We start from the raw sequence: 23103 nt of genomic DNA, 5'->3' as shown, positions 1-23103 counted from the left end.
TCAGTGTAATACTTTTTAATCCAAAGAATAAATTACAAGGGAAAAGTTAAGGGTTCAGGAGACAATTAGGTGTGTTTGTGGAGACAGGAAGAATTAAGTAATACACGGCGAAGCTTGTTAGGGTAAGATTGAGGGCTGTGTTGAGAAGGTGGATAGGTGGGGTTGATAGAATAAAACGGAGCAAGATTGTTTAGAATTATTGAACTTTTCCTGCTTCTAAAAATAGCATTTATTAATTGTGTTAAAAATGATCTTAATGCAAAATCAAAGTAATTATAGGCCATTGATAGCAAACACTGGCTGGATGGTGCCATTGTGGCCATTCCTTTTTAAGAACATAGTGTGGGGTAGAATTTCTGCAACACTTACCCCGATGTCCCATTGGTGGAAGATTGACGGAAACTCTCCAGGATTTATGCCAGTATTTTTGGGAGAGCCCTGCCAAAATTCCAGTCAACAAGTTTTTTTGGCTTGTTTAATACACCGGGAGTGTATTAAATCAAGTATCAGATGTCACAGTGATCCTTCTTAAGTCTTAACAACTAGAATTATCAGGTGCCTACTGATTAGGTTATTTACTGGAATTTAGTTTCAAAAATTGGCATCTCAGATGATCAAATATACAAAAGCCTTTTTTGCAATCAAGCAAAGCAAGCTCATATTCCTTGGGACCATCCCTGAATGCTGCCCCTTTGTGTTGAGTTGAGATTGATCACCACGTATGTAACCCATGGCTTTGTACAACTACAGTCAACATAACAACATAAGAAATAGGAGCAGAAGTAGGCCATGTGGCCCATCAAGCCTGCTATACCATTAAGATCATGGCTGAACTTCTTCATCAGCTCCACTTTCCCACCGTATCCCCATATCCCTTGATTTCCTGCATGCCCAAAACTCGTATCAATCTCAGTCCGAAATATACTCATTGAATGAGCATCCAGAGCCCTCTGGGTTAGAGAATTCCAAAGATTCACAGTCCTCTGAGTGAAGAAGTTTCTCCTCATCTCAGTCCTAAATGGCTGACCCCTTAGCCTGAAACTATGACCCCTATTTCTGGACTCTCCAGCCAGGGGAACAGTCTCTCAATGTCAATCCCTCTAAAAAAAACTATTCATTTCAATAAGATCATCTCTCATTTTTCTGCACTCCAGAGTACATAGGCCCATTCTACCCCATTTCTCCTCATAGGAGAGGCCTCTCATCCCAGGAATCAATCTAGTTGCATGGAATTGTGTCAGCAGGTAATGCCTTTATTTAATTCATTCTCAGGATGTAGACACCACTGGCAAGGCCAGCATTTATTGCCCATCCATGGTTGCCCAGAGAAGGTGGTGGAGATGGGCATTTCTTTGTAGAAGTTTCATACAGCTGAATGGCTTGCTGGGCCTCTTAAGAGGATCGTTAAGAGTCAACCACATTGGTGTGGGACTGGAATCACAGAATGCTGGATGAGGACAGCAGATTTCCTTCTCTAAAGGAGATTAGTGAACTAGTTGAATCGTTACAAAAATCTGACAGCTTCAGAGTTACTTTTGCTGATGCAAAAGTTCAAACTTTCAAACTGCAGTGGTGGGATTTGAACTCATGTTCTCTGGATAATTATTCTGATAACATTACCACCACATTAGTGTACCCTGCAGCTGTGCAGTTCTAATGCAGAGCAGGCCCAGGAGTCCAAAGGGGATTTTTTTTCACATTGTGGTTGTCTCATTCCGTGCATCAAACCACAGCTTTTGGTGAACTATTATATACATCAAAGCAAGGAATGTGGCCATTCTTCAAGTGTGACAATGTTAGCAGGTTGTTTGACCATGGAGCACATCAGTCAAGCTTGATTGTGTCTTAAATGCACACACTTTCCAGGAGGAGTAACTAGATAAGGATCAGGACTTGGAATTGGGACACATTTCCCCCTCCACCGACCCCACACCACTCCCTCCCAAACTCAGGAGTCACTGAGCACAATGCATTTCAACTGCAGTTGTTCCCGAGATCAGCTAACTCAACACAAAGCAGTTTAAATGAATAAGGAATGTGTGTCTGCATGCTTCAGAACCATTCCATGCACCATACACCAGCAAGCAGTGTACAGCAGCAAATGGAAAGAAGAGGCACTGCAGACTTAACAAGGATGGTTAGGAGCAGATAGTAACTCCAGTGAACCTAGCTTAAACAAATAGAAAAGGAACTCCGATGAACAGTTTTTTTTATTCATTCATGGGATGTGGGCATTGCTGGCAAGGCCAGCTTTTATTGCCCATTCCTCTTAACTGAATAGATGGCTCGGGGGTAGATTTCAGAGGGCAGTTAAGAGTTAACCACATTGCTGAAGGCCTGGAGTCAGATGTGGGCCAGACTGGGTAAGGATGGCAGATTTCGTTCCCTAAAGGACGTTACTGAACCAGATATGTTTTTACAACAATCCACTAGTTTCATAGCCACCATTACCAAAACTAGCTTTTTATTCCAGATTTATTTAATTAACTGAATTTAAAATCCCCAGCTGCAGTGGTGGGATTTGGATCATGTCTCTGGATCATTAGTCCAGGCCTCTGGATTACAGTAACATAACTACACTACTGTTCTCTTAATAACTGAATATTGATGAATCACCCTGTGTTACAAAAGTTTGCATTTGTGTTGCACTTTATTTCAGAAATGTCCCAAATCACTTAACAGGCAATGAATAACTCTGAAATGAAAGTTATTTATTGTGTTGTAGCCAAAAGGGGCAGTCATTTTGTACTTGTGAAGGTTCCAAGCTGGAGACAAAGTAAAACTACCAGACAAGACATAAGGAAAGAACTTTCATGAAGGATCCCAATCTCCCACAACAACTTTAGTGGGACATTGACGGAAATCTGGAGAAAACACCAGATTATAAAGTAAAGTATGACACCGAGCCACAAAAGGAGATATTAGGTCAAATGATCAAAAGCTTGGTCAAAGAAGTAGGTTTTAAGGAGTGTGTTAAAGGAAAGCAAGGGTAGAGAGGTGTAGGAAGAGAATTCTAGAGTTTAGGGTTCAGGTAACTGAAGGCACACCAGCAATGGTGGAGCAATTTATGAGGTTTATAAAAAAAAATACAAAAAATATAATAATATGGGGGGTGGGGGTGGGGGGGGGGGGGGTGGTGGAATCACAAATTCATTGATACATTTGAACATCTCAGCTCCAGTCAGTCCAACAACTTCAATCTCCCTGCTCGTGGCCTGATATGTTCCTCCAGTCCTAGTGAACATCACCGATCTCAGATCTATTTCTGGGCAGATTACTCAGGTGTAGTTTGATGTGCTGCATCAACAACCACTTTACAATCCGCACAAGCTACAGTTCAGTCCAGTGCCCATCGCATCACCTAACCAAACAGCACAACCATGCTGCATTGCGGAAGTGACCAAGCCAAGGATGCCAGACTACAACTCCCAGAGGTTCTTGTGCAGCCCAGGCACTGAGCATTCCCACTCTCTCCCATCTGCAGCACACTCCACCCTTTTGCTCTCCTTCGTAGCCCCTTAACTCCAACTTGGCTGCCTCCCACTGTGAAGTCCCCTCACCCATTCTACGCTTGCCTACAACAACAACAACTCACATGCTTTAAAATATGTTTACTTGACGCTTGCGCAGGAGCATTTTCAAGCATAATTTGATACCGAGCCACATAAGGCGATATTAAGACAGATGACCAAAAAGCTTGATCAAAGAGGTAAGTTTTGAGGAGTGTTTTAAAGGGCTGCTCTCCATCTCAGGATGAGCCACCCTTCTACCATTTCCTTCATGATATTCTTTCATAGTCAACTCCGAGCCTCCCACTATCCCTTCCTCAGTGTCACTCCCCATTCCCTTCACTGTCACTGGATCTAAATCCTGGAACTCCCTTCCTAACAGCATTATGGGTGTACCTACACCCCAAGGACTGCAGTGGTTCAAGAAAGCAGCTCACCACCACCTTCTCAAGAGAAATTAGGGATGGGCAATTAGGGATGGGCAATAAATGCTGGCCTAGTCAGCGACGCCCACATCCCATGAATGAATAAAAAAAGATTCCCGCTCCAGACCTGGATTTTGCTCCATGTTCTTTTACCTCAATCATGATACTATCCTTGCCACACTCTTTGCTGCTTCTCTTCCTCCCACCTTTGTAAAAAATTTAATAAGTACCATGGCCTTATTAATAGCTTTAATTACAAGTTTAGTTGCAGTGCATCATTTAAAACACATACAGAAGAAGTGTAATTTTTTTTACAAGTAAGCATATTTTAAAGCACAAGGAGGAACTGAAAAAGAGGGAGACCGTTATTGAATGAGAAAGGAAACTAAGGATTGCAAGCCAAATATTGGAGAAAGAAGATTTGTAAAAAAAAATAGATTGGAGTGGACAACAAATAAAAGTAGGATCATCAGAATGTACAGGCTGGAGGCGATCATTGCAATGCAGATTGTCCAGTCCCAAAGTTTGAAAATAACATGCATTACTGGATTCCCTCAGAACCCTTTCCACCAAATATCTATCTAGTTCCCTCTTGAATTTACCAACATGATCTATCTTCACCACATCCCTGACTGTTTCACCATCCTCTGTGTAAAGTCATTAAATCTGGACTATTCATCTTTCCCCTTCTAAGCTGGTGTTCATGATCCCCAGTTATAGTTGTGATTGTCAAGCATTCTACGAGGGTTCTGTTTATCTGTACTGCTTTGAATCCTGAATCCCTCCCGAAAATATCCCTTGAATTGCCTTTTTACCGATGTAAACATTCCCTAAGCTTCTCCTTATAATGCAAATAATATAGTTGGCGATTAATAATCTGGTTAATATTTTCAAATTGAACAATGTATGAGCAATGGATGAAAACAAGGTGCTGGAGGATGCAGTCAACATCCAAAAATGGAATCCTGAACTGTGATAAAGGACTGACAGGGCACAAAATATCCATTAGATGGTGAACTCTCAGGAGAATGTCACTCAGTATTGAGTGTCCATTTGCAGCTTTTGTAGATGTGATAGTGAAAGCGTATGATGCTGAATCCTTTGTGTTCAGGCCTACATCTTCTTCAGCTCATTCTCGGTACATGCTGGATGGCTTGTCCCAAACCTCCCACTTAGTGCAAAGGCCCAGTCTCTACTCTGAGCCTCACCATAGTGATGTGCCTGAGGTGGTGGTATCCAGTATGTGGGCAAGTTGTAAATACCAACCTGGGTCCCTCCAGTTTACACTGAAGTTACACTCCAAAGAACTGCATTGCCTCATGGATAGCGAAGCCATCAATTTCATATTCCCCAAAATATTCATATAGGCTCTGTTCCCAGATAAAATTCCATTAGGAACATATCCCTAGAGAATAATACATTTGCACAAAGTCTTGGCAGAAAATGGCATTCTTAGATTCACAGGAGGCTTTGTGTAAACTGGAATAGAGCAGTCAGATTCATATCTTTGGCAGCAAAAGCCATTCAACCTTTAAACCCTAGATGTTTACAGTTCGAAATGACCACTCCATTACACTGCCTGACACAGAAGAATCTTAATTCTTGTAGAACCGGGCTTCTTGGGTGCCCCCAGTGGCTGAACTGGATAATTACTCCACAACTTGATTTTGAGCCACACAAGGGCCAGGTTCATTTCCTGGTTCTTTTAAATACAATCTTGCTCAACACTCCAAATCAGTATTGTCCCCTGGGACTTGAGTGTATGGGACAGGAAGTTGAGGAAGAGGCTAGATTGCTTACTTCATAATCAGTGGTGCTAAATGCATCTTTTGTAATTAAACAAGTAATGAAAGCATTGTCTAATGGTATATTCTTGTTTTACAATACTTGTGTTCTGTTACCAAAAATAAAATAAAAATTGTCTTCCTTCCGATTCCAGGATTTAGAGTTGGGGGAAGGGTGGTAGAGGAAGAGAGGGCATAACACATGCCAAAAGATTTCAAGTGGGGCACAGCCTACTGATTTCCTCAGTATCTGAATACCCCTCATATCTTCTTTTGTATCTATATCTCTGTGTTTGTCTACAGCACTTATTCTCACTCAGTTTCCTTTTGCGGAAGCCTCTCGTCTCTGTCTCATCTCCTCTTCCATATCTCTCTTACCCTCTCTATATATTATTTTCCATTTCCCTTTTTTACGCATGTCTACATTTTGGAAGCTCAACCCTCGCTTGACCAATGAGGAGAAGAATTCATAATCATTCCATGGTGGCGCATGTATGCAATGCCTCAATATCTGCTATGGAGGAGAGTTGGCAATCCTGCAGTGATGCGATCCTTGATAATCTAGTAGGGTAGGTGGTCCTACAATGCATCTGATCATGGTATGCCAGTTAAAATGGAAGTAGTTATTAATTAGAACTATGCAGGTCAATTTCACCTGCATTTAAGGAGCATTAATCTCAGCATTTGAGGAACAGAACATTTACAGGACCATAAGAGATCTTTGCGGTCTCTCTGGAAAGTCCAAAAATGTAAAAAAAAAAAATCCCTACTGTACTCTCTGGTCATTCACTTGCTTCACTAAAAGAACTATCCAGATATATAAAGTGTTTCCCCAGAGATGGCTTTTGTCCAATAGAAATATTCCAGCTTCTTTAGTCTCTTGTCTCTTGTCTCTCAAATGCCATCCAAATTTTGGTTATTTTTTAAGCTGAATCTTCACACAAAGGGTGTTAGGAATCTGGAACGCCCTTGCCCAAAAGGCCATGGTTGCTGGGTCAATTGAAGCTTTCAAGACTATGATTGATAGGTTTATGTTAGAAAAGGGACTCAGAGGATCTGGCACATAGGCGGCTCAATGGGGCTGAGGTACAGATGATCCATGATCTAATTGAATGGTGGAACAGGCTTGAGGGGCTCAAAGGCCTACTCCTGTTTCTATCTTCCTATCACATTCTATTACTTGAACTCGAGCACTACCAATAGACACTATCAGTGTAATTGTAGCCATGGTTATATTGTCTCAATGACATCATATACCATTCTCAGGAATGGTAGCTAGTTAGATTAGATTATAATTAGATTAGAGATACAGCACTGAAACAGGCCCTTCGGCCCACCGAGTCTGTGCCGAACATCAACCACCCATTTATACTAATCCTACACTAATCCCATATTCCTACCAAACATCCCCACCTGTCCCTATATTTCCCTACCACCTACCTACACTAGTGACAATTTATAATGGCCAATTTACCTATCAACCTGCAAGTCTTTTGGCTTGTGGGAGGAAACCGGAGCACCCGGAGAAAACCCACGCAGACACAGGGAGAACTTGCAAACTCCACACAGGCAGTACCTGGAATCGAACCCGGGTCCCTGGAGCTGTGAGGCTGCGGTGCTAACCACTGCGCCACTGCGTTGCTCCAGGACAACCAATGGGAGGGCTTCATACTGCGGAGTTTGGGCCAATGAAGAATAAATCCGTTTAGTACTTTGCAGGGTATTGTATGCATGAAAAAGTATTTGGCAAATATTTTGGGAGGATAGAAGATTGTTCATTATAAGATTGCGAGAAAATGAAGTGATGTCACTTTTCCAATACAAAAACAGAAAATGCTGGAAATATTCAGCAGGTCAGGCAATATCCAAGGAGAGAAAAACAGAGTTAATATTCCAGGTCTGGCAAAACTGATGAAAGGTCACACAGACCCGAAACACTAACTCTTTCTTTTGTCTCCACAGATGTTGCCCGACCTGTTGAGTATTTCCAGTATTTTCGGTTTTTGTTTCAGATTTCCAGCATTCACAGTATTTTGCTTTTGTATTTGCTTGATGCTTTTCATTGGGATTTACTTCACTGCATTTGCAAACAGATTTTTAAAAAGCTAAATACTTTTCCATTAATGAAAACAGTTCCTCTTTAAAAGAGAAGAGCTGTTCTGTCATCCAAGTGATGTAACAGTGCAGTTGTGTTTTTGGAAGTCAGTAAAGGTAGCCCTTTAAGTCAGCTTCATGCAAAATTAGGAACCGCATCTCATTAACAGAGAAAAAAATTCCTGCTAATGTCAAATTAATTTTGTTTGAAGTGCTGTTGCGTGGGAGGAAATAATGATTCTATCAGGTTGTATTCTACCTGAAATATTCAGGAAACATTTAACAGCTGCTCACAGACTGTCCCAAGTTTCCAGGTTCTGGATATATGTGTAATAATGGATAGGTAAAGACCGCTTGTCCCACATGATTGTGATACCTTGTGTATCATAAAATATACACACTCCAACCCACCCAAAACCATGTGAACTCCTGGGAGAGGGGAAAAAAAGGTAAAAACTCAAGTTAATTTGTATGAAAAAATCTGGGAAATTCCTTCCTGATCCCATCTAGCTGATTTTAAACTAGACCAGGAGAACAATATGGCTGTAGTATATACCTTCTGTAAACAGTGCTGTCCGCCACAATTGGAAAGTGGTGCAGCTCCTTCTTGAAGGAATTCAGTGAATGGTCAGCCAGTGCATGAGACAGCAGCTTGTTCCAGAGATCCACTATTCCTGACATCATAAAGCCATCACCAAGTGTATCCCTGAGCCATACAAAGCAAAAGGCCCCCAGCTTCAATTCCTGAGTGAGCTGATGTCAGCCACTGTCCAGTTAGGGTGCTATAACTTGCCTCAATGCCCTTTGGTATGGCAATCCTGCTCGTAGCCACTATTCAGAGACACCTGCTGGAAAGTGTGGACGAGGACAGGGTCCAGCAATGAAGACCAGCCTTCCTGGACAAATAGGCTGTGGACACTCAGCCATGAGGACCAGCCCCGTGGGTAAGGAATCCATGGAAGCATACCTCAGCACATTCAGAAGAGGTGGAGAGAAAATTAGCCAAAAGATAAAGGCGACTTCACATTGCAGTGCATTAGTAAGATGAGGCATCAGTGAGTCACTGTTAGATTTTACAAGCTTGAATGAACTATACTGTTTCCTTATTCCCTGTTAAATGCCATCCATTTACCATTAAACTCTTATTTTATGCTTCTGGCAGGAGCTTCGAACAATAAACAAATTGCATAAAGGGCTAGTATTTAAAATGAGGCCAAAACTGAATAAGGAGTTTAGTGGAATTTTTCACCTAAAACAGCTGGAAAAACATGAAGTACACAGAAGTATTTATTTCGATTCCTGTGGTGCCAAACCTTCGCTCCGCCAACCTGAGACTCCTCTCTTGCCTTGCTACACCGAGTCTCTAATTCAGGGCACCGAGGAGCGGAAATTGTTCTGACAGTAGCTCCATCAAATATTTATTTTACAATCGGGACTGCCATATTTCTACTGGTTGGGCTCCATATATAAGGACTTCTTATGTGGATGTAAGATTCTAAAGGGAGGTGCAAGTTCACTTTAGGCACTTTTTCCACTTCAACAGTCATAGTACTTCTCTGTTTTATTTCCCAATCCTTTAGCTACCTATCAAGACTGTAATGAATCTTACCTATGGAACTGTGAGAGGCTCCTCTTTTCATGTGTCCTTGGGGGGTCCTCTAGCCAACAGGCAGGCACCATAGGGTGAATATTTTTCATTAAAAACTGTGTTGCCAATGATTCAACTGGTTGATTCACTTCCCACAACCATGCTGTCAGCCATGGTTTAGTGGGTAGTACCACTCTTGTCTTTCAGTTAAAAGGTTATGGGTTCAAGTCTCACTCCAGAGACTTGAGTACAAAATCTAGGCTGACACTCCAATGCTAGTACTGAGGGTGAGCTACACTGTCACAGGTGCTGTCTTTAAGATGAGATGTTAAACTGAGGCCCTGTCTGACCCATCAGGTGGATGTAAAAGATCCCATGGCACTATTTCAATGAAGGTCAGGGGAATTCTCCCTGGGATTATATTAATCTATCAAACAACATCACTAAAGACAGATTATTTAGTCATTGCTGTGTGCAAATTGGTTGCTGTGTTTCCCACATTACAACAACAATAGCACTTGAAAACTGCTTCATTGGCTGTAAAGAGCTTTTGTCATGAAAGGTGCTATATAAATGCAAGTCTTTTTAGTGTGGAACTAAGTTGCACAGAATGGGATAGCCCCTGGTGTCAATGCTCATTTAGTCTTGAGATGGTTGCCCTTGGCCAAAGTGGCAGTGAGAATGCTGCAATGGTCCTGATGCTCCAGGGTTAGGAAACAGAAAATCATCTTGGGATCTTGCTCCTGATCACAAACCAGTGACTCCCGGTTGGAGTATTCATGTGTAAGAATGGTGGATGAAGACTGGTTTGGGCTTAATGTAGAGTCTCACATAGACAAGAATTCTGCTGAGCCTCTTTAGCAGTTGTTGGCAAGTTATATTTGGAGGGCATCATAGCTGAATCCTATCCCCCAATCAAGACCCACACAAGTGCCAGCTCAAACTGGAATCACAAGACAGCGAGAATGCTAGTTGACCCTCTCCCCTTGCTAGCCCGCTGGTGCCAGGGCAATTCTGGCATCCCAATGCCGTCCTGGCAGGCAATCAGCTAAATATGTTTTCTAGCAAGAATCACTGGAAAATGAGCAGGAGTAGGAATGCTGGCTGTTCTCTTCCCTTCCAGTGATCCTGCCAGCTGACATCAGTTAACCCAACACAAACTGGGAGTTGAACCATGGAGCTTCTCTGTCACTCAGTGGTGGCATCACCCAATGGTAACTCAATGGCCAATACTTTCAGCTCCAACTGTTGCATTAAGCTTTGGGGTAACAGTGGCATAGTGATAATGTCACTGAACTAGTAATCTAGAGAGCCAGGCTACTGCCCTGGGATGTGGGTTCAAATCCCACCATGGCAGCTAGTGGAATTTGAAATTCAATTAATTAATAATATCAGTTCATTAAAAAAACATCTGGTGCCATGAAACTATCCTTGATTTATTTTGTTGTAAAAACCCATCTGAAATCTGCCATCCTGACTTGGTCTGGCCTAGATGTAACTCCAGACCCACGGCAATGTGGTTTACTCTTAATTTGCCTCTGAAATGGCCTAACAAACCACTCAGTTCAAGGGCAAGTAGGGTTGGGCAACAAATGCTGGCTTTGCCAGCAACACCTACATCCCATGAAAGAATAAATAAAGTGATGCCTAAAATAAAAAGCAAAGTCTGGATACGAGCAACGTTTAGTTAACCTTCAATGTATTCAGTACAGAAAAAGAAATTCCAGTTTTTTTGTACATATTGTTGCATATGACAAGGTTTACATTGGTCTGTAGCCAGTCAGTAAGGGTGATTGACTCTAAAGGTACTGCCCAGTTCATTTTAGAAGCCAGAGCTGGCACTTGCTGGTGGTGTTCTCTGGCCCCCAACTACTGGGTACTGGTTAGGTCATGAAATGTATAATTGCCAGCAATGCAAACTATTATGTATTAAAACCGTGACGACTATTCATTTCTACTTTTCTTCTGCTGGGCATGGAACTCACAGTAAATTAACAACAATTTGCATTTATATAGCACCTTTAATGTAATAAAATATCCCAAGGCACTTCACTGGAGCGTTATCCAACAAAATTTTACACTGAATGACATAAGGAGGGATTCAGACCGACGGCCGAAAGTGTAGAAGTTTAGAAAGTGAATTCCAAAGTTGGGGCCTAGGCATCTGAAAGCACGCTGCCAATGGTGGAGCGGTGAAAATAGGGGATAATGCAAGAGACCAAAATTGGAGGTGCAGAGAGATTTCAGAGGCTTGTAGGGCTGGAAGAGGTTACAAAGATAGTCAAGAATGAGGCCATGGAGGATTTGAAAACAAGGATGAGAATTTTAAAATTGAGGTGTTACTGGGCTGGGAGCCAATGTAGGTCAGCGAGCACAGAGGTGATGGGTGAATGGGACTTGGTGCGAGTTCGGATTTGATCAACAGGAAATGTAGTCAACACAACAATTTTAATCTGTAAAAATATTAGTAATTTACTGCAAAATTATAAATGAAGTTCCATAGTTTTCTGGTTGTCTGTCTATTATCAGACTTCTAAAAAAAAGGCTATCAGACCAGCTATGACTCCCATCTGCATTTCATAGTTTTTCGTTCCTCTCCTGAACTTGCTGACACTTGCTGGGGTATGGGTTTCACAGGCACATGGGGGCCATCCGATGGGCAAGGCATTCTTTCAGATGAGGCACTAAACCGAGGCCCCGTCTGCCCTCTCAGGTGGGCCTAAAAGATCCCAGTGCACTATTTTGAAGAAGAGCAGGGGAGTTATCCCTAGTGGCCTGGCCAATATTTATCCCACAATCAATATCACAAAAAATAGTTTGTGTGGTCATTATCACATTGCTGTTTGTGGGAGTTTGCTGTGTGAAAATTGGCTGCCTCATTTCCTACGTTACATGAGTGACCACACTTCCAAAAGTAGTTCATTGGCTGTCAAGTACTTTGGGACATCTTGTGGTCATGAAAGGCACCATATAAATGCAAGTCTTTCTTTCTTCTTTATACAGGCTGTCATAGTTCTGGTCCTGTCCTAATCTGATGCCAAACATATAGGGATAATTTCAAATTTCAGGAATCTTATGAAATGAACAATATTGGATTGACAGTTCATTGTACATCCTGCCTGATTTGCCTCTTTACTGAAGTGAATGGATAGGAAAAATCAATCGTCATGTATAATGATCATTCCATCCAATATCGCCCGATGTGCACAATAGCCGCAAGTTAAAGTTAGCCCAGTAGACTTTCTAGCTGGGTCACCACACATAATCGGAAACAGGAACTGCGGTAGATTGTATTTTTCCCTCCTGCCTAGCCCGGGGGTACTGAGGCACACTGCAGCATTCCTACCGCCGTCCCAGCTGCGATCTGGTAACTCAGACAGAATGATGTAGTGCATGTGCATACATACCAAACCAGCAGGGGGAGCCATAGCATGATATTCTTAATTCAGTCAGTCGCTATGGCATCTGTCTTCAGTCTGAAATGAAGACAACGACTACATAATTTTTTAAAGCCTACAGGTGCATTATGCAAAATCAAGTAGATATTTTGAATAGATTATTTATGAGCTGTTGAGGTAAAATGGGTCTCCTCTCTACTTCTCCTCCTTTAAAATGCTCTTTGAGCAAGCTTTTGGTCACCTGCCCTAATATCTCCTTATGCAGCTCGGTGTCAAATTTTATTTGATAATAGCTGCCATCAAGTGCTTTGTGGCATTTTACTACATTTAAGGCCCCTATATAAATGCTAGTTGTTGTTTACATTGACTCTTGGTGCTTTAATCTGGGTGAAGTAAACCCACCCAGGTGTTTTGAGTCTAAATGTTGTAATTAAACTGTAAAGGTGAAAAGAAAAACTGCAAATGGTGAAAATCTGAAATAAAAACAAGTAGTCGTGAAAACACACAGTGGATCTATTAACCTCCAAAAAGAGAAAAGACTGATTAACATTTCCGGTTTAAAACTTTTGTCAAAGAGGAGTGAGCCAAGACATTTCGATAGGGTTGGCTAAAAGAATAAGGGAAAACAGCAGGTCAAAAATCAAAGGTCAAATGTTCTTAATGCTTGCACAAGGAAGAACTGCTAGTGACTTGGGAATGGAGACTGCAGAAATGTGAAACGTGCTGGATAATCGTACAAACTTGTGTAGGCGGATGTGCACATGGAAGTGAAGTATGCCACCCTTCTCTCTATGTACAGTGGACAAAGGAGCCCAAATAGGGCTGATTCAGCTGGTGGAATAGGGATGGTTTACAGTGTCATTGGGTATAAGTCTACAAATGAATGCTGACCCTTAAGCTGCCCCCGGATACCATGCAGAGCACCAAAATCAGTGAACCTATCCTAGATTTTAGATAAAGATTGGGCCTGCACCCACGTTTAGTTGCCAGCTTCCACCCAACATTTTGAGAACATGTTTGGGGGATAAAGCCCAGGTGAAAATGTCACGAGTTCCACCAATAACAAGGCTCATTTTCCCCCATTCTATGATCAGAATTGTTCCAAATGAAATGTATTTTCCTTGCTGTGAAAGGCATTATTGATATTTCTCTGGAAATTGTTAGACTTTACTACATATTTTCGAGGGAGCCAGATATACCTTACAGTGACAAATATCCTCTCGGATCCTGAAAGAATCTCCTGTAAAATACTGCACAAACATACTCCAGCAGTTGCCCAATTTATCCCAGGATATATCGTCCTTCAGTCTGTTTTCTCTGGAAAATGTACCATTCTTCAAAATGTTCCTTGCACTATTCAGTGGTTTCACATTGGTGATGTAACCGTGCGTTCAAATTGATTGAAGTGTTATTACTGTGGAAGTGGAGACCAGACAAAGAACCTTAGAGTCCAGAGGCAGTTGACAAAGGGGCTGAGCTCCTAATTTGTACTCATGACGACTTTTTGGATAAAAGCTAACTGGAGGAACTTCAACCGCAAAAAGGCAACAGTGAAATCCGGGTACATCTATTGATTCGGCTTGTAGTTCAAATAATTAATATAACTGATTCGCAATATAACTGATTACAAGCGCTTGGCACATTCCCTGTCTCATTAATCAGTTGAGCAGGAAAGAGCTGCCTAATTGCTGTTTAGCCAGTCCTCATCAATTTCCCAGTCAACCATCCCTTCCCAAATAAAATGCTTTTATTTTTCTTTTAAATCCCCATTTTGTGAGCTGATAATACAAGATACGAACGTACGATTTAGGAGCAGGAGTCGGCCATTTGGCCCTTCAAGCTTGCTCCGCCATTTAAGAACACCATGGTTGATCCAATTGTGGCCTCGACTCCATTTTCCCACCTACCCCCGATACCCTTTGACTTCCTTGTTAGTCAAGAATTTATCTACCTCTGCCTTAAAAATATTCAATGGCCCTGCCTCCACCACTCTCTAGGGAAGAGAGTTCTTAAGACTCACAACCCTCAGAGAAAAAAATTTCTCCTCAAATTATTTTTAAACTGTGTCCCCCAGTTCTAGTCTCTCCCACAAGAGGAAACATCCTCTCAGCATCCACCCTGTCAAGTCCCCTCAGGATCTTATATGTTTCAATAAGATCACCTATCTTTCTTCTAAACTCCAATGGATACAGACCCAACCTGTCCAAACTTTCTTCATAAGATAACCCCCTCATAAGATAATTCCTGGCTAAAGCAGTTAATTTTTTTCACAGGTAATGAAGCAAAACTGGGGAACGGCTGCTATATTTTCCTTGATGCCCTGAAGATATTGCCTGGGATATAATTCCACAGACAATCATCTGGTACCCTCTCCCAGGTGGTAACTGTTCATGTATACATTTGTAGTAAGCTTTAGCAGGGTATTTGAGGAAAGAGGGGTAAACAGCTATGCCCAACTGTGTCCCAACCCAATGTCCATGCCCAAGCCCTGTCCATCAGGGTCATGGTAGTGAACTGAAGCCCTTCCCTAGCCAAGAGTCTCTGAAGCCAATTGTAACACCTCAGTTCTGCCCCAGCAATGATCAACTAACTCAGTACAGCTTTTGGCACCAAACTCTGGGACTTTCGGAGTCTAGATGACTTAGTTTAACAGCAGGCAATGCCTTTAACAGCTCAGGCAAACCCGATATTACTGCTAACTAATGAGCATGAGAAATTCGGATTTCTCTTCAAAAACTACTTTGCCTTTTCTCTCTGCTTTCAGGAACCTCCTTTAAACCCATTTCTACAAACACGACTTTGTTCCCCTAAATCTCACTTCTTGCTCAGTGTCCACAATTTCTCCTTTTTTAAACACTTAAAATGCTTTATCATGAAAAAAAAACTCTGTTTATATGCAAACTGATGATGACAGAGGCTTCACAACTCATTCATTCAGAAGTTGAGGCTATCTCACACTGGTCAACATCCTCTATATTTCATTAGTCCAAAAGAGATCTCCTTTGACATTCTGTAATGTTTCTTCTGCAGGGATACTAACTCAATTTTTAACTTTTTCTTTTATAGGTAAATTATGACCACTCTGCTTTTAGTATTTGTATGTCTGCGAGTGATCGCAGCGGCTATTTCTTTCGAAGTTTCTGGTAAGGAATTATTCAACATGAATTGATGTCTATACATTATATAAATTGTCAGATTATTGTCTTGGCTCAGTTTGTAGCAGGCACTCCACTGGCAACAGATTTGAATAGCCTAAGAATGCTAGTGTGAGGTACCACAGGACTGTCAATGCAGATAGAATAGTGGAGCTCCAAAACAATGGATCTCCTTCATCAATGGAACCTCATCCTTGATCTTTTAATGTTAACAAGGAGATTGATGTCCCATCAGCTCTGACATATTCGAATTTAACTGGTGCTTGGATGCCCATGAACTATGTTGTGCATCAGATTTCCACATTCCCTGGCTGGAGAGCCAGGAGTATAACTGGGGTCTGCAGGTTTCATGGCAATCTAAGTAGGGATCCGTCTCAAACCAGTATCAGCAATATAATGACGCCCTGAGTAACTTATTATTTCCAATCACTGAAAGGTTTTTGTTGTAGACAGAATTTGGAATAGTCAAATATTGTACTGCACCTGGCCCATTACTGGTGTAAAGAGATGTCTTTTCATTCCTGTATAACAGATAATGCTAAGACACTGAGCGTGAAGATTGCCGTGCAGTCACCAGTGAAGGCTGTTCTTGCGAGCTCTGTGACTATCCCCTGCTACTTCATCAACTCTACACCACTCTCACCGGACACTCCCTTGGCATCTCTGCTGGACCCAAGAATCAAATGGACCAAAATCACGGAAGGGGGGAAAGAGACAGTCATCGTAGTTGCCACTTCCGGAAAAGTTAAGATCAGCCAAGAGTACCAAGGCCGAGTCAAGCTTCCAAGCTACCATGAAATCCCAAGTGATGCCACCTTGGAGTTGGATAAACTACAGTCAAGTGATTCAGGAATGTACCGCTGTGAGGTGACGCAAGGTATCGAGGACAGCCAGGACATAGTAGAGTTGGTTGTAAAAGGTAAATATTATTCTTTATTTCATTGCTTTTTTTTTTCTCTTTTTTGGCAAGTTATTTTTGATATTGCAGCCAGGAATAGATTTACTCAGTATGTTGTTAGCAAAAGCCTTTCCTCTTGCCCATGCTCCAACACCCACCAAACGGACTCCCAATGCCCACTTCCAATAGTAGAGTCACATGGCTGCCAATGAGAATACCCAAGAGTAGTGGCCCTTCCTTTACCAAAGCGATTTGTCATTTTCAGTACATGGTTGTTGATGAAGTCAAATTGGCAGTACAAATCCTTCAAGTCCACCAAGATCAAGGAAACATGTGAAAGGCCAGATGGAAAGGCCAAATCCAAGACACAGTGATCAAGTGGAGGAGTTGGCAGCATTTGGTCAGCAGCAACTATAGCAAAGAGAAGAATGCAATGGCAAATTCTTGTGACATCTACAGCAAGCACTGATTATGATGAGCCACTAAGACTTCCATATCACTTGTAGGGTCTACTCAACAAAAATACTTAACCAGCCACAATAGACTGATCTATTGACACCCTTCAGATGAACAATGTGTGACCTACTATAAATACCATAATTTAAATGTAGAGGGTGCTCGTTACCTGCATTTTCTTTTCTGATTCCAGGTGTTGTTTTCCATTATCGCGCAATCTCCAGCAGATACACCCTCAACTTCTACAAAGCCCAGCAGGCTTGTATTGACAACACTGCCACCATTGCAACCCCAGAACAACTGCAGGCAGCATATGATGATGGATATGATCAGTGTGATGCTGGATGGATGGCCGATCAAACAGTAAGGTCTGGACCAATTCTACTATTTTCCCAACAAATCTGTGTGGGATACCATTTAGGGAACATTTCACATCAAGCCCCATATGATAGAAGAACTGATAATATATTATTCCAGTCGGCCTCTGATAACCGGCCTTTAAATTATCTAAAAAAAGCTACCCGCCGCTTGTAGCCAGTTAGCCATTCCGCCCACCTGAACTGACCTCCAACAAAATGGTTCGGGGGCAGTATGGTGCCAGCAAACTGGTATACCAGCCGGCAGTGCGAACTTACGCCCCCACACTCCTTCATTCTTTCCCCCATAATGGGGTGAAAATCCTGCCCATGGTTTTAGAGTCATCAATAACCCTAAAAGACCTCACTGAAATTGCCTTTCCACATGTGCAAGCCTGGATGGTGAATATCGGCAGACAATTCAACCATGACAGGTCATTACAGCTGAGCTTGATTCCATCATCGCACACATCAACGCAAGCAGACTTTCCAGCAGGGGTCGCTGGATGGTGATTAAGAGCAGGAACAATAGCTGATCTGCTGTAAAACACTCGTGCCCTCTTTCCCCCCCCATGCATTGGTTAACTTGGCACAAGCTGGGCATCAAATGTGGAACATTCCTGGTCTGTCTGCCAGGTGAAGCAATTATCATTGAGCCATCAGAGCTCCAGAACAGCAGTGGAATGTTTGGTGAGAAAATATCATTTATATTAAAATTTGTACAGATATTTAATCCTAACACTGAATGCACCCTGTGTATATTTCACTGGGCTTCTCAGCAACAGCAAATAGTTCTGCTGTCAATTGCCATCCAGTATTGATAGTAAAAGCCACTAAAATGGGGTCTGGCTGGTGCAATGGGCTTAGGACATCAGCTTTTCATTCCTGCAATCTTGGTTCAAATCCAGCCATGACTGATGGGATGCCAGTTCCATTTGTCTGTTGACTGTATGACTGTGTGAAATGGGATTAGACAGTCCTTGCTGAACTAAGAATCCAGGTGATCCCCTTCTAAATGCTTCACGGGGCCAATATTTACTGAGGTAGGTGGTGGCCTATCCCACAGGTTATACAAGTCCAAAATACAAAATGAGCCAGAAGACGGAGGATGTTGGTCTAGGCCCAGACAGTTAGTTCCTGTTGTGTCCATTTTTAACATGCTACAGTGGATCTCAATATTTACAGTGAACAAAGAGACACTGCTAATATTACTCCTGACAGATTTTTCCAAAATTCTATTCTTAGGTATCCAATTCACAAACCACGAGTGGGATGCTATGGTAATTTGGATGAATACCCAGGTGTCAGATCATATGGTGTTAGAGACACAAATGAAACCTATGATGTTTATTGTTTCACAAAAGAATTGCAAGGTAAGGAATGTATTCTTTCCTGGAGAAACCCAGGTTGAGGTCCACAATGCAGGATGCAAAGGTGAAAAGAGTATGAAAGAACATAAGGTCAATGTGGCCAGGTAATGCTAAAGTTCAGGTTGTAAAAGCCTTGGTGAGGAACGGAAGAGCAAAGCACTTAAATGAGGTTCTGGAAAAGAATGAGTTAAAGTGGGAGATGGTGTGTTTAATCTTTCCAACACAGGGCAGAATACAGGGAGAAAGTGTGCAGGATCAAACCAGGCTATTGGATGAAAGAAGATCCTTCATCCCTACAAGACCTAAGCATTTCTGAAATGATCCAACCGCTTTCCTGAAAGCCCATTGCAGCTGTCGATCCCCTTCAGTGCAAGGAAATATTTCCTGGTGTCAGTCTTAAACCTGTTATTCAGAGCTCTGACTGTACCATCTTGTCCTGCTATTCTGTTGTATCCGAAAGTCTTGTTTCAAGTTTAGGTATCATATATATCTCTATAAGATCTCCTCAGTGTAAGGATGCTATATGTGGAGCAGCGATCATAGCTGCATCATTAAAAGAGAGAACATTTCAAAAGCAGCAAAATGTGTACTGACTCACCAATGTGATAATCCCCACTATCTCAGAGTCTGGGTAACTTGCTGGCCATGATAATATTTCAGGAATAGCAATTATTGCTAAGGGTTTAGAGAGTTGTAACTACAGGGACAATCTGCTCCTGAAACCACCCCACCTCCCATCAAAGCTCACTAAGCCAGTGAATAACTGAGCCACAAAGACTAAGAAAGTCCCAAGTCTGTGCTGTTAATTGGTAACAAAGAGGGCTGCAACAATTCACTTAAGCACTAGGGTTGCAGCTTTGATCACAATCCAAGGATTAATGGTCGAATATGTGGGTACAATCAAAGTAAAACTTTCAAGCATTTTATCATAGGTCACCAGAAGTGTAGTGGACGAGGAACAGAGTCCATATCCAGTTCATAAAGGTCTCTAATCGAGCAGTCCCAATGAAGGACAGTGATCACTGGTAGTACAGGGCTCGGAATCAGTTTCTTGCTTCCACATTTATTGTCCTAGCCATTGGGTTTTAGCAGACAGTTTTGTTACTCAAACAGTCTTTGCAAAGGCTGAAATGTTAAAAATATTAGCATCCTTTCAACAGGCTAGTAACATTTTTATTCCCATACGCAAGGGCTGTAAGTGAAAGCGTACCTTTACATTTTCCACCTCCTCCGGTGACTTCCCAATGTCGGGTCCAATTTGGACCAAGAAGCTACTTGCATAATGTTAATGAAGCTGACCCCACAAAGCAGGAGGTGTTGACGCACTAACAGTGGCAAGTAATAATGCACCACCTGACACTGTCTGATCGGAGGCCCGATTGGAAAGTTTAATGCCAACTACTGTTTTTGTTGGGAGTCTATTTCATAGGTACAGTATATAGGAGGGCAGCTGGGGAAGGGAGGTGGTTGGAGAAAGGATATTTCTTCCAATAACATTACTGGTATATATGGAGGGAATGTTCAGATGATAATGGTCACACTTCAGTAACTGCACGTGGACAAGCCCTATGGAGCAATTTTTTTAAAAAATTCTTTCATGGATGTGGACATTGCTGGCAAGGCCAGCATGTGTTGCCCATCCGTAATTTCCCTTGACAACTGATTGGCTTGCTAGGCCATTTCAGAGGGCAGTTAAGAGTCAACCACATTGCTGTGGGTCTGGAGTCACATGTAGGCCAGACCTGGTAAAGATGGCAGATTTCCTTTCCTAAAGGACATTAGTGAACCACATGGTTTTTTACGACATTTGATGATAGTTTCATGGCACCATTACTGAGACTAGTTTTCAATTCCAGATTTTTATTAATTAATTGAATTTAAATTCCACCAGCTGCCGTGGTGGGATTTGAATCTGTCCCCAGGGCATTAGCCTGGGCCTTTAGATTACTGGTTCAGTGACATTACAGGTTTAGGGATGGGCAATAAATGCTGGCCTTAACAGCGATGCCCACATCCCATCAACAAATTATAAAAAGACCATAGCTGAGATCTAAGCCTCTCTCCTCAATGCAAACCTCTGAGGCTTTTAGATCCTCCAATTGGGAAACAGATACAGTTCTCTGCTGTGTGTAGAATATCACATTCAGGATTAGCAAACCCGAAGGAAATCAAACGTTTAGACAGATTTCTGAATCAAAAGAGTGCTCCACACACACAATAAACTAATGTGCAGACTGCAGACAGGAGAACTGGAAGTTTTACAAGGTTTCAGAAAGGAAATGGACAAGTGCTTGCCATCAGAAATGATTCATGGTCTTTACATTTTATAAATAAACATTGATAGGAGATGGATAACGGGATGCACAAGCCCATTGAACCAATCATCTTCTCCTACCTAATTTCTTACTAACTGTACTCCTTTCTGGCTGAGTATCTCCTCAATAGTGAACATACGGGAATCCATTTAGCATAGCAGCTCAGTGGAAGTGCAAATTGATGTTATCCTTGTGTGTTGAATACACATGACACACCATACTCAATCCTGTTCCCAATCCTCTTATATCAGGGGTGTAAAACAGAATTAATAGCAAGATTGTGTTGTATTTAAAATAATAATGTTGGAAACTTTTTAATTTCTAGTTACGTAGGTGGATTTTAGCAGTCAGATTATGCCATTGCTGATAATATAACCAAACTCAATTTCAAATCAAAACTATTTTGATGGATTCAGAAGCAACTAGTTTGAAATTAGGTAGTTAAGAATAAGGGCAGTCTGGAAAACATATTCACCCAAAGAGTAATAGAAGTAGGCATGGATTTAAGAGGAAATTAGATGCAATTCTAGAGAGGGAAATGGTTGAAGGCAAGTTAGCTGTGTTAATCAATGTGAAAGGATTGGGCTTTTGGGATTTTCCTGTTCTGTTTTGATTTTTCAGGTGTAACCTTCTCGTGGAAAGATTTTCTTGGAATTTGAGATGGATTTGCTTAGCTCAACTGATCAACTTCATTTTGTCCCCTTTCTGTCTCTAGGTTATGTCTTCTACATAACTACCACTGGAAGATATGCCTTTAAGGAAGCGATGGAAGCCTGCCACGACAAAGGTGCCCAGTTAGCCACCACAGGACAATTATACATGGCATGGAAAGATGGCATGGATCAGTGCAATACTGGCTGGCTTGCTGATGGCAGTGTCAGATACCCGATCTCAAAGCGAAGACCCAACTGTGGTGGCAACCTACTAGGTGTAAGAACTGTGTACCGGTACCCCAACCAAACAGGTTACCCTGATCCCATCACTCGCCATGATGCCTACTGCTTCAGTGGTAAGAGATTAAGAATTTCAGGCCCGCTTGGACTTATAAACATTGTTTATTATCATTATGAAGGGGTTCAGAAGTTGATATAGGCTAATTGTTAATTCTGGCAAAGAGTTAAAATACCAAGGGATACAAGTATAAAAAAATACAGTTAGGAGCAAGAAAGGATGCCAAGAGAAACTATTGAACCCTACGAGTATTAAGCTGCAGAGAAGGTAATTGAAGCAGGTAGCGTAAATCAATTGATGTAACTGTTGAGAAAAGAGACTGAGAGGTATGGTGGATATGACGGGGCTTAACGGTATTATTTGGTTACTAAAGTTTAATTTTCCTAAATTAGAGTATTTTTTATTACTTCCGATTATTAACACAAAACACATTATAAAAAAGTGTTTCCAATCACTTTCACAATACAGTAGTTTGGATATGGAGATGATAAATGAGAAGCAGGTTCTTGAATTTTGAAAGTTTGAAAAACATTTTTTGCTCTGAGTTAGTGCTCTGCCAATTTCACTTCAGGGATCTGCATTTAAACTGGCAAGATGGCAGTGTGTGCGTGTGCGTTTCTGTGTCTGTTAACCTAAATGGAAAGAGTTTGGTAAAACAGGCACAATGATGGAAAATGCTGGGAAGAAACATACTGCACCCCATCAGCACCAGAGCTAAATATTAGCATGGACGACTGCCGAGATGGCTATAGTGCTCACCTGAAACAGGCATTGGGCCCTTTTACGTGGGCCCCTAATTTACGT

At 41.8% G+C, this 23103-nt stretch overlaps 1 protein-coding gene across 1 annotated transcript in view; it reads left to right on the top strand.

Moving 5' to 3' along the window:
- The first annotated feature begins 15871 nt into the window (after positions 1 to 15871).
- acana (aggrecan a) overlaps positions 15872 to 23103 on the top strand; it is a 48911-nt gene continuing 41679 nt past the window's right edge. The window contains exons 1-5 of the mRNA XM_068017640.1: positions 15872 to 15941; positions 16486 to 16872; positions 17501 to 17675; positions 18909 to 19036; positions 22064 to 22357. Coding sequence (XP_067873741.1) covers positions 15872 to 15941; positions 16486 to 16872; positions 17501 to 17675; positions 18909 to 19036; positions 22064 to 22357 — 1054 coding nt within the window. The remainder of the gene's footprint in view (positions 15942 to 16485; positions 16873 to 17500; positions 17676 to 18908; positions 19037 to 22063; positions 22358 to 23103) is intronic.

The sequence above is a fragment of the Heterodontus francisci genome, chromosome 38 (genome assembly GCF_036365525.1).
Source record: "Heterodontus francisci isolate sHetFra1 chromosome 38, sHetFra1.hap1, whole genome shotgun sequence".
Taxonomy (NCBI): Eukaryota; Metazoa; Chordata; class Chondrichthyes; order Heterodontiformes; family Heterodontidae; genus Heterodontus; species Heterodontus francisci.
This window is presented reverse-complemented; position numbering and strand designations above follow the sequence as displayed.